The 11,109-nt window shown below is 66.0% G+C and overlaps 1 protein-coding gene across 1 annotated transcript; it reads left to right on the forward strand.

Moving 5' to 3' along the window:
• The first annotated feature begins 2,608 nt into the window (after nucleotides 1–2,608).
• On the forward strand, nucleotides 2,609–8,904 carry IGFBP4 (insulin like growth factor binding protein 4). Its single transcript, XM_032202522.1, has 4 exons — nucleotides 2,609–3,011; nucleotides 7,894–8,048; nucleotides 8,207–8,341; nucleotides 8,600–8,904. Exons 1-4 carry the CDS (start codon nucleotides 2,609–2,611, stop codon nucleotides 8,726–8,728), a joined length of 822 nt encoding a protein of 273 aa, XP_032058413.1. The 3' UTR covers nucleotides 8,729–8,904.
• Nucleotides 8,905–11,109: the final 2,205 nt, after the last annotated feature.

Raw genomic sequence — 11,109 nt, forward strand, 5'->3', positions numbered from 1 at the left:
GGCAGCGTGGGTGGCTGCAGCACCCCAACGTGGGTACGCGTGGTCCCCAGCCCCTCTGCTCCACCCTGGGCTGGGGGCTGCAGCCCCCGAGCTCCCAGATCCCCGTCTGCCCCGGCACTGCTGGGACCTGCAGCCCCTCTGCAGGGCTGGGGTGTCTTAGGGACTGTTGGGGTGTCGCAGGGAGGCAGCACCCAGCCGGCCCCCCCCAGCCCCAGGAACCCCCAAAAAAACAGAATTTGGGAGCCTGAAGAGCCCCAGACCTGGCAGCACGGGGGCTCCCCATCACCCACAGGCGAACGGGGCTGCGCTGAGCACCTCGGGGTGGGGGCAGCGTGGCAGTGGGGTGCACCAGCACCCCCTCTCCATCTCGCAGGACGGTGCTGGGCTGGGGGACGTGGAGGACCCGTGCCCAGCCAGAGCACGTCCCCGTTCCCCGCCGGCGCTCTGCCTGCTCCCTCCGGCCCCGCAGACACAACAGCCTCCCCGGCAGGCGCTCGGCACTGCCAAGGCCTGATAAGGTGCCGCGTTCCCAGTGGGGCTGGGCACCTGTTTGGGTTTGGCCCTGGCTCGGACACCGTGTCAAGGCTGGCGCCTCTGCCCCGTGTCACGGCCGCACGTGGCTGTGCCAGGCAGGGCAGGGGGGCTCGGGGGCACCGCCGGGTGCTGATGTTCTGCAGGGTCCCCGCTTTGGCTGGGAGGGGAGAAGGGGAACGGGGAGGGGGAGTGTGGGGGACACGGCCCCTGCTTGCATCCTGCCCGCAGCAGCCCCAGCCCCCAGGCTCAGAGTTTCTGCACGGGGCAGAGTGCTCCTGCTCACCAAAGCCCCCAAATTGGGGTGTGCTCAGCCGTGAGATGAGTGTGGGGTTCTCAGCGTTACGGGCTGGCTCTGCTCCCCTCGTGGGGGCTGCGATGGGCTCAGCCCTTCCCGAGCGTGCCCAGGCTGTGGGCATGGTGCAGGGGTGGCTTTTGTCCCCTTGTTGCTCCCCACCTTCCTCCCCGCTGTCCCCTTGCTGAGGGCAAATGAGGCAGATTGCACCGACAGCGTGCACAGGGTCCTGTGCCTGCTGCTGCCCCTCTGAGCACACCAAAGTGGCACAAGGAGGGCCGGGGGGGGGGACATGGGGCCGCATTACGCCCCTCTCTCCTCCCTCTGATGCCTGCAGCAGCCCGGCTCAGCCCTGCGGTGAAGCCTCAGCTGATGTCCAAGTCCTTAATTACCGTTAATTGCCTCAAAGGTGGCGTGGAGCAGTTCCAAACCCGCCGGCTTGCCCTGCTCAGGGAAAGGTTCTGCACCCAGGGGTGGCCGGGCACAGGGGACGGGCTCCCCAGGGACCCCGAGCCTGCAGGGTTCAAGAAGCACTCGGACAATGCTTTCGGACATGGGGTCTGATTTGGGGGTGGCCCTGTGTAGGGCCAGGAGCTGGACCCAGTGACCCCCTGAGGGTCCCTTCCCACTCGGGACATCCCGTGGATCTCCAAGCCCCCATCCCAGGCTGCTGCTCCCCATGGCACGAGGTGCCCCCGCTCCGCCGTGCAGCCCACCGCAGGGCTCCGGGGCTGCAGGGGGGGCCGAGGCAGGGGCAGAGCAGCCCCCGGGGGCTCAGCCCCTTCCCTCCGGGCACAATCCCCATCCTCGGGGCTCCCCGGCCCGTTTTCCTGCCGCTTTTCTCCGCTAGGTGCCGGCACCTTGCAACTTATCGGCCCCGGCGCGGTGCCTGCGCGGGGATCGGGCCCGGGGGGGGTGCAGGGGGGTGGGGGTGCAGGGGGGGATGTGGGGCGCTGGGGAGCCGGGGCAGCCTCCGGGCATCCCGGGGCTCTGCCGGCCGCCCTGGGGTCTCTGCGCTTGGGGCTGGGATGGTCCCAGGCTGGGGGGTGTGGGGTGGGGCAGGGCTCGCCCCACACTGGGACCTTGGTTCCAGATGCAGCCCCCTGTGGTGCTGCTGCTGCCCTGCGTGGTGCCCCCATCCCATCCCATCCCATCCCATCCCATCCCATCCCATCCCATCCCATCCCATCCCATCCCATCCCATCCCATCCCATCCCCACCCCTATCCCGTCCCATCCTGTCCCTGTCCCTATTCCCATCCCTACCCCCATCCCACCGCTATCCCATCCCTTATTCCTATCCCCATCCCAGTCTATCCAGCCCCATCCCAGTCTACCCCACTCCACCCCACCCCACCCCATCCCATTCCCCCCTCACCCCCCAGCAGCTCAGCACCGAGCCGCGCACACCCCCGGGGTCAACCCTAACGAAGACCCCCGGGCAGATCAGAACGGGGGCTACCAGCGGGGACCCTCGGGGACCGGCACCGACCCGGGAGGGGGGGGGGACGACCCTCCCCTCCCTTCCCCTCCCGGTACCGGCGCTGCCCCCTCCGGCAACCGCAGCGCCGAACCCAGCGGGTACCGGGTACCCAAGGCGGCACCGGCGGCGCGCAGCGGCTCTGCCCGGGGCGAGGCGGGGAGGGGGGCGACGGGGCCGGCGGGGGCGGCCCCGCCGGTGGCCCCGGTGCCGGCGGGAGGTGTGGCCACGGGGCGGCATAAAGCCCCCGCCGCCTGCCCCCCGCGCCCGCCGCCAGCCCGAGCGCTGCAGCGCGGGGCCGCCATGCGCGGGGGCGCGGCGCGGTTGCTGCCGCCGGTGTTGGCGGTGGTGCTGGTCCCGGTGCTGGTCCCGGTGTTGGCGGCGGCTCCGGGAGCTGCTCCGGGGCAAGGGCAAGGAGGGGAGGAAGCGATCCAGTGCCCGCCGTGCTCGGAGGAGCGCTTGGCTCGTTGCAAAGCTCCGCAGGGCTGCGCCGAGCTGGTGCGGGAGCCGGGCTGCGGGTGCTGCGCCACCTGCGCGCTCGGGCGCGGCACGGCGTGCGGGGTGTACACGGCGCGCTGCGGGGCCGGGCTGCGCTGTTACCCCCCCCGAGGTGTGCCCCGACCCCTGCACACCCTCATGCACGGCCAGGGCATCTGCACCGACCTGGCCGACGTCGAAGCCATCCAGGAGAGCCTCCAGCCGCCAGGTAAGGCCCTGGGGGGATGCGCAAATTGGGGTGCGGAGGGGGGTCTCCGGTGGCACCGCTTGGTGGGTTGGAAGGGGATGGGTTGGGGGGATTTTGGGGATGGGGAAGCACAAGGAGGTTTGTCCCGATCCCACGGCTGGGTCACATCCGTGCTGTTGTCACCCACGGTGCTGTGGTCGTGGCTGGTGGCACCGCACAGCCCCGGGGTCGGGCAGGGACCGGCTGCACGCGGTGCTGTGGGGCACCATGCTCGGGGTCCCGCTGCCAGGGCAGCTCCCGTTGTGTGGTGACCCCTGAGCTCTCCCTTCCCCGGGATGCTGCCGGCACGGCCGGGAGGAAACAGGAAAGAGGCCGCGGGGCACCTGCTTCCCTCGCAAACAGGTCGTGTCCCGCACAGGGGCTCCGTGTCCTTCCTCCTCCAGCCCCACGGCCAGGCAGGGCAGTGCCAAGTCGGGGAACCCCATGGGCTGCAGCCCCGCTGCCTGCAGGCTCTGCTTGTCCACCCCACTGCCCTGTCATTGGGGTCGATCGTGATCCCCTGCCACCCCCGTGGTCCTCGGGCAGGGTCTGGGGGTCATGGGCAGCGCCCCAGAGCTGCTTGTGTGGTTTGGCAGAGCAAACGGACCCACTCCTGGGGGCTGAGATCTGGCCCATTTGGGGCTCTGGAAGCCCACGCTGCCCCCTTCCCCATCCCTTGGGCTGTGACTGGGACCACGTCCCCAGGACTGGGGGGGGGCAGCACCCACCAGGGGACAGCCCACAAGGTGCCCTGGCCCTGTGTCCCCACGCAGGTCACCCGGGGCTCCCCGGTGCGGCTGTTCCAGCTCCCCAAGGGCCGGATCCCAGCCCCTCTCTCCTCCATACCAGTGACGAGGGCCCTTTGCAGAGGGCCCCCCTGGCTGCCCCTCTCCGGGGGCAGGATTTGGCCGCGAGCGCTCAGCACGGGGTCTGCTGCGGGACCCCCTGCCCTGCCTGCTTGTCCTCATCCCACATCCTGCAGGAGCTGTCTGGGCTCCCTGGCCCGGGGCTGCGTTGGGCTGCCAAAGCCTGTTGGTTTTGGCTTTGCCCCGTGTAACGCAGCATTTTTTCCCAGAGCCTTTAGGAAACAGCCTTGCAGTATTTTCCCTTTCTTCCTGTGCTGTTTTGGCCGCTCTGGGGACGGGTGGGTGGCCGTGGGAGCCGGGCTCTCCCCACGGGCACCTCGCCGGCGGCGTTGCAGGTGGCAGGACGGGGCAGCAGCGAGCCCCTTTCCCCAGGGTGTCCTGGTGGGAAGGTCCTGGTGGGACGGCAGAGCCACGGGTCCCAATCCCAGTCCCAGCAGGAGCAGCAGGGTTGGAGGCTGCAGCTCCATTTCTCCCCGGGGCATGAGCAGCAGCACAGCCCTGCCTGTGCGCCGTGGCACAGCCGGTGCATCCAGCGGGTCCCCTCTGGTTAAGCAGAAGGAATTAAATGCTTCTTTAGGTGCAGGAGCCACCAAGAGCAATGCTCCCTGGTGCCTGCGTGGATGCTGAGGCTGCAGGGGGTGTGGGCCATGATTTGGGGGCGTGGGGCTGCTCCTGTGAATGCTTTTGGGGTGCTGGGCTGGGGGTGCTGCATTCCAGGCTTTGGGTCCCGTGGGGACTGGGATGGGGTCAGCTCCTTGCTCCATCGCCTCTCCTGGGACCAGCAGCACCTGCAGGGCTGAAGGCTTTTGGGGAAGAGACAGCAGGCGGCCACTCTCCTATCTCACAGCCCTCTCCCATGGCTGTGAGTTTGGGGACCTGTGCAGGACCCTGGTACCTGCATCCATCCCCCAGCTCCGGGCTTGCCCACAGGACATCCCGCTGGGAGCCGTGCCCCTGGAGGTGACAGCCACGGCTTTTTGCTGCAGAGCGAGGTGCTGGTCTCATGGGGATCTGCCTGTCCTGTCCTGTCCAGCCCCTTTAGGACCAGGCTGGCTCATGGCACGGGCTCGGCCCCATTGCGTGTCCCCTCTGGGGCTGTCGGTGCCGCTGCTTCGGGGAGGTGCGGGTGGCTGGACCTGTGGGTGGCATCCGGGAAGAGGTGAGGACATTCTCCCCAACACGCATTAAGAGTGATTTAATGCTGGGTAAATAATTATGTCTGGGGAAAAAGTGACCTAGGAAAAGCGTCTGGGAAGCTGCGAGCATCCCGGTGCTTGCTGCAGCGGTGGGTGGGACGGATCCTGCTCCCTTCGCCACGCAGGGAGGAGCACCTCAGCAGCCCGGGCTGCAGCACCCAGCTCTGCACCCCACATGCCTCATCCCCATCTCTTTCCTCCCAGTGAGGAGGTCGAGCAGGGCTACTGCCCTGTCCCAGCTGTGCCACGGGGCCGGCAGAGACTGGACGGGGTCTCCAAGATCTCCCCAGGCTCCGTGTGGGTCTGGGCATTTAGGGGCTTGCACAGGGGCACAGCAGCATGAGGGGTGCACAGGGGGACAGCAAGCAGGTGGGGCTGGGGGAGGCACGCACGGCCCTGGCAGTGGCTCCCTGGGCTCTCTGCACTCCCCTGGGGCCAGCATTTGGCAGGATGAGTGCAGCTTCCCCGTGCTGGTGTCTGCAAAGTCCTAGCAGCCAAGAGAGCCGGCGCTGGGACCACCTGGACGCATGCTGGGGGTCCCCAAATCTTGTCCCTGTCCCCCAGACACCGTCTCTGAGGCTTCGCTCGCCGCCTCTGAGCTCCCCTCCCACGTGGAGCCCGGCGTCCGTCACCGCTCGCTCAGGGGCTCGGCGCTGTGAGTCACGAGCTCAGCACGTGACCGACCTCGTTAGTAGCTCCCGTTAATTGAAGGCGACGCTCAGTGACTCGCTTGTGTCTCCTCCTGTCCTGGGGCCAAGAGAAAATGTTGTCCTCGAGAGATGGGGCGAGGGCAGCGCTCAGCACTCGAGTCCTTCCCAAACCCAGCCGAGGCCTCGGCCAAGCGTGCACCCCGCTCTCCTGCCCCCTCCGTGGCTCTGACACCGTGCCCAGCAGCACCCAAGGGTGCTGGTGGCCAGTGCGTGGGCTGCCCTGCAGCCACAGCCCAGGCTGCTGGGGGATTAGGGGGGCAGGCTCCAAGGAGGGGCTTTTTTCCACGGCTTTGTGCTCAACTGGAAGGAGTTTTCCCATCCAGCTCGGTGCAGGAGCACTGCCAAGCGCCAGGAAAGCGAGAGGCTCCTTGGGCTGCTGCACGCCGGGTGGGAAGCTCCCCCCCGAACCGCGGCCGTCCCTGCGGCAGGGAGGGGTCCTGGGTCGGGGGCCGCGGGTGGGGACCAAGCTCCGAGCCCATCCCCGCGCCGGGTGCCGGCTGAGAGCCGCCTCGCTGCCCGGAGGCACCGCGCGTTCCACGGGACCTTATGAAAACGTTATTGGCATCTGGTTTTATTTAAGCCGAGAGATTTGACACTGACGGCGGCTGGCGGGGAGGAGGGGAGCTGGGCTGGGTTGGGCGAGGGGTTCCCAGCACTCAGCCAGATCCCGGTGCGGAGCGGGAAGCATCCAAGCCTGGTGGTGCCTCCCGGTGCCATGCCCTTCCCTGCCAGCTCCGTGATACAGGAGCAGCTCTGGGGTTTCAGTGCGGTGGCCTCGGTGGGGCCAAACATCCCCGAAATGCTGCGGGAGGGGGCAGTTGGGGAGGAGCATCCCCCACCGAGCCCCCCGAGCCTGCAGCATTGCGACACGGAGCCACCGGGGCTGGCACCGCGCTGGCACCGCTCCGCGCGGGGGTCCTGGAGCCGCGCCGCAGCGGGGTGCTGGGTTTGTGTTTCAAATGTCAAGGGCATGAGCCACTTCCTGGAAAAAAATGACAGATTAGACAAAAAGCAAATAACACGACCAGCGGAGAAGGGTTTGTCATCCGGGCTTCGCTGGCTGTGAACTTTAACCAGGCCAGCGGGAGCCACAAACCTTCGCAGGTTTGCAGCCCCTGGATGGGTTCGCCCACGTTGTGCCGTGACCCAGCCTTTTTTGGGAAGCTGCTGTATCAATCAGCAGGGTCAAGGTATTGATCAGCCGGGATAAAACCGGGCAGGGTGTTCTCTCCTCGCTCCTCCTGCAGCCTGAGCTGGTTGGGACCAAGAGCTCCTCGGGCTGTGCCCCGTGCAGCGCTCCCCACCGAGCTCCGTGCGCCCCCGCTGCGCCGTCCTTTTCCAGCAGGCACCAAGAATGTGATGTGGGACCCCCCACGCAACAGGAAAAGTGGTGCTCGGTGCAAACACACAGCGTTACCGGGCCTGGGAGCGGGGGAACCTGCAGCTTTTTAAAGAGCAGCCGCGCCGAGCAGCGCGGGTCTCATGACGCTCCCCTCCCAGCTGCCAACATCTGGGATTGTCGTTTGGCTCCGCTCGTGGCGCAGGCGAGGATGCCAAGCGCCGCCTTTCCGAGCTGGCCAGCGGGAGGTGAACTGTCTTATTCCTGGAATTTTTGCTTTCATGTCCCAGCAAAGGGGGGAGCCGGGGCCGTGCGCCCCGGGCAGAGCGTGGCCGGGTGCCGCCTCCAGCTTGGCGGGTGCTCAGCGCCGGCCGGGCTGCGGTCCGGTTTCTGCTACCACTTTTCAGAGGCAGCTTGCGGGGGGCACGGGGTCTCGCTGGTGCTCTCGTTTATCCTGGGGTCACCTTCCTGTCCCCAGCACCGGGTGGGGTGGGGCTGGTGGCTCTGCACCCTTGTGCCATGCTGCGCCCTTGTGCCATGCAGCGCAGTCTGGCACCGCCGCGGTGTGGATTTGCAAACCTACAATAACAGAAATGTGGAAACAAACCTGTGAACGGGGCATAAACGTTCCCAAGAGCCTTTCCTTGCACTGTGTGGGTTGGGACCCAGGGCTGGGGGTGATGTGCGCCGTCCATGTGCTGTGCCCACACCTGCCCCGCGGTGCTGAGCCCCGTGCGGTCTGTGTCCTTGCAGAGAAGGAGGAGATCGAGCACCCCAACAACAGCTTCAGCCCCTGCAGCATCCACGACCGCAAATGCCTGCAGAAGCAGCAGGCGAAGCGGGTCAACAACGGCAACAAGATGCGCAACAGCGGGAGCCCCTACCACCGCGAGGAGACCAGGCCCATAGTGAGCGCGGCGGGGAGCTGGGGTGGGGGGCACAGGGTGGGCACCGGGCACTCTGAGCCACGTGTTGGTGTCCAGGGCATGAGGGAGGCTTGAAGGTGGTTTTTATGGGGTGGCCCCAGGGCTGTGGGGTGGCTCAGCTCAGCCCTGGTTTCCTATAGGCGCAGGGCTCGTGCCAGAGCGAGCTGCACCGGGCGCTGGAGAGGCTGGCGGCCTCGCAGACGCGGACGCACGAGGACCTGTACGTCATCCCCATCCCCAACTGCGACCGCAACGGCAACTTCCACCCCAAGCAGGTAGGCAGGGCCGGGGGGTGCTCCTCTGGGGGGGTTCTGCAGAGCCGGGAGAGGTGGCTGGGTGCTGGGGCTTCACTGGGAGCTACCCTTGGGGTGCAGCAGGGCTCTTTGCAAAAGCTCCCAGGGTGGTGGGACACGGGTGCCAAAGCCACCACGAGGGCTCCTGGTTCGCCACATCCAGCCCTGAGCAGGCAGCCCATGGGGATGGGGACACACGGGGCCAGGCTGGGCGCCCCTCACCGAAGGTGTCCCCTCTAGTGTCACCCGGCGCTGGACGGGCAGCGGGGCAAGTGCTGGTGCGTGGACCGCAAGACGGGGGTGAAGCTGCCGGGCTTCCTGGAGCTGAAGGGGGACTTGGACTGTCACCAGCTGGCGGACAGCATGTGAGCCTCACCGCGGCTGCCCCGCTTCGTGCCGTGGCTGGGACGCCCGCCGGGGCTGCGTAGGACTGGAGGAGAAAGGACACGGCCGTCGAGCAGCTCCTGGGGCTGGGGGACCCCCACACGCGCCCCCTCCATCCCCGCTCTGCTCTGCGCCACGAGCTGCCCATGGCACGGGGCATGGCGCCGTGGCCACTGCCCGCCCACCCTACGAGGGAGGGGGTCCCCGGGGTCCCCGGCACATGCTGGTGGCACCCACGTCCTGCACGGACACTTGGCGTGGGCTGGTTCCAGGCTGCTTTGGTGGAGGTGTGTGAAAGAGAGCACCCAAAACGCGCTGCTGCACCCCTCGCTGCCGCCTGCGTGCGCTCGGTGCATCTGGGGTCCCGTGGCTGCGACCGTGCGAGCACCTCGTGGGGTGCACGGCAGCCCCCCTGCCACAGTGCCTTCCCTCCACACCAAACCCGAGTGTGGCAGGACGAGAAGTGCCTCAGCACCCCCCAAGCCACGTGGGCAGGGACAGGAGGGAGCTTGTGCCGCTGGGGGGCACCCAAAGGAGCGCCCCGCTATCGCATTGCCCTGGCTCCAGTGCACCCAACGAGTGTGCGTGGGGATGGGGATCGCAGCCACAGGGAGCAATAAGGGACCGTCACCCCAGGATGGGGCACCAGCGATATCAGCTCTTCCTGATGCATCCCCAAAGCCTGTGGGTCCCTCCGACCCCATAGTCTGGGTCCCGTCCCTGTCCCACTCCTCTGCGCAGGGACAGCACTGGTGGCCGCGGCGTTTTTTTCCTCTCGTCCTCCCCTTCCCTCCTGCCCTGTCCCCAGGGTCAGAGGGTGAAGGGGTCGGGCATCCCCGGGCGTGCAACGCGTCCCCTGCGGGCACTGGGGTCCAGGGGGAGGTGGGAGACGAGGGCTGGCCAGGAAACGCCTCCTCAGCAGGAAGGGCTCCTTTGGGGTCTTTGTTCTCCCCCAAAGAGTTTTAATATTTAAAGGCCAGCGTCGGTGGAATTTGTCAACCCCCTTGTGCTGAAATCCTTCATCTCTCCAAACGGGACCCCTCCAGGAAGGGGGTTTTGTCTCCTCGCCTTCCAACTTGGCCAACGCGACAAAACCCGGATGAAGTTTCTGAAACCTTTCGGAGCCACGAGACCCGCGGCTTTTGCCAGCACAGAACTTTTCAGCTGAAAAGAATTTCACTATTTTTGTAGCATGTTTTTTTTTTTTTTTTTTTTTTTTTTTTTAATTATTATTATTTTGAAGCTCTTCTGCAGGAGCCGGTTGGGTTGGAAACTTTTCCTCTAAATATCCTTTTAGGTAAGAAACCGCCGTGTGGGCTGCAATGGAAAGCTCGCCGAAGGCGGGGGGGCTTCTGCAGCTCCCCGCTCCGAGGCGCTGCCCAAATCGGAGCGAGATGTTTTTGGTGCTCGTGAGAGCGTTGGGATTTGTCTTTGGCACAGGGCTCCAGCATTTTATATCGTCTCTCCTGTAGTTTAAGGCTGTATTTACACATGATCATATACCAGCGTAAGGCTACCTAACCCTGTCGTCTTTTTTCCATGCCGATGTGATTTATTTTATTTTTTTTGTCATTTCCTCTTCGGACGAGCCCATCCCTTCAGACTCCTGTGTGTAGCACCGTCCCTCTGTTACAGTAAACTTGAAGCTTTGTATTGTTAAAGAGAACAAAAAAAAAAAAAAAAAGGAAAGGTAATTGCTGTATTTGATTTTCCCTGTTATTTAATGTGCTTCTACCAAGTGCATCGGGGTTTTGCTCAATACTCAGACTGGGATGGGGGCATCGGAGGTCCCATTTGTGCCCTCTTTTAGGGGCTGGGATCTTTCTCCCAGTGCCTTGGGAACGGAAAAATCTCCTGAGCAGGGAGCTCTGGCTTTGTCCTTGCTGGGACGGGGCTGCGGGAGCAGAGCTGGCACCCAAGGGACACTTGTGGTGGCTGCAGCCACCAGCCCCAGCGCTGGCCTCGCTCAGCCAGGGGGACACGGGAGCATGCAGGGTCCCGCGTGGTCAGCACCCCCCAAAACCCAGGACCCCACAAAACCCCGGCACCGTTGAGCAGGGATGGGGTGGGAGGGAAACAGCTCCGCACAAAGCACTCGGTGGCACCACGCGCGACGTGACGAGCGTCACCCCACGGAGCAGCGGCCGTGCCTTGAGACAGTGCCAGGCTGGGACCGGGCACTGGGCGGCCTCCGAAGTTCAGGGGAGGACAGGGACAGCGGGCGACGTGCTCGGGGCCAGGCAGCACGCTGAGCCACAGCGAGGACGCACCGAGCATCGCCGGCTCTGCGCAGCCAGACGGCGGCTGGGGAGGGTTTTGGGGTGCCCAGAGGCTGGGTGCAGGACGCTGGTGGCCGCACGCTGCCC

Source organism: Aythya fuligula, chromosome 24, assembly GCF_009819795.1.
Source record: "Aythya fuligula isolate bAytFul2 chromosome 24, bAytFul2.pri, whole genome shotgun sequence".
Taxonomy (NCBI): Eukaryota; Metazoa; Chordata; class Aves; order Anseriformes; family Anatidae; genus Aythya; species Aythya fuligula.

Excerpts from the sequence above, each read along its gene's own strand:
- IGFBP4 (XM_032202522.1), top strand. The coding sequence starts at position 2,609 with ATGCGCGGGGGCGCGGCGCGGTTGCTGCCGCCGGTGTTGGCGGTGGTG. Across the intron at positions 8,049-8,206 it reads GCGAGGAGACCAGGCCCATA|GCGCAGGGCTCGTGCCAGAG; the intron begins GTGAGCGCGGCG and ends GGTTTCCTATAG. Across the intron at positions 8,342-8,599 it reads GCAACTTCCACCCCAAGCAG|TGTCACCCGGCGCTGGACGG; the intron begins GTAGGCAGGGCC and ends TGTCCCCTCTAG.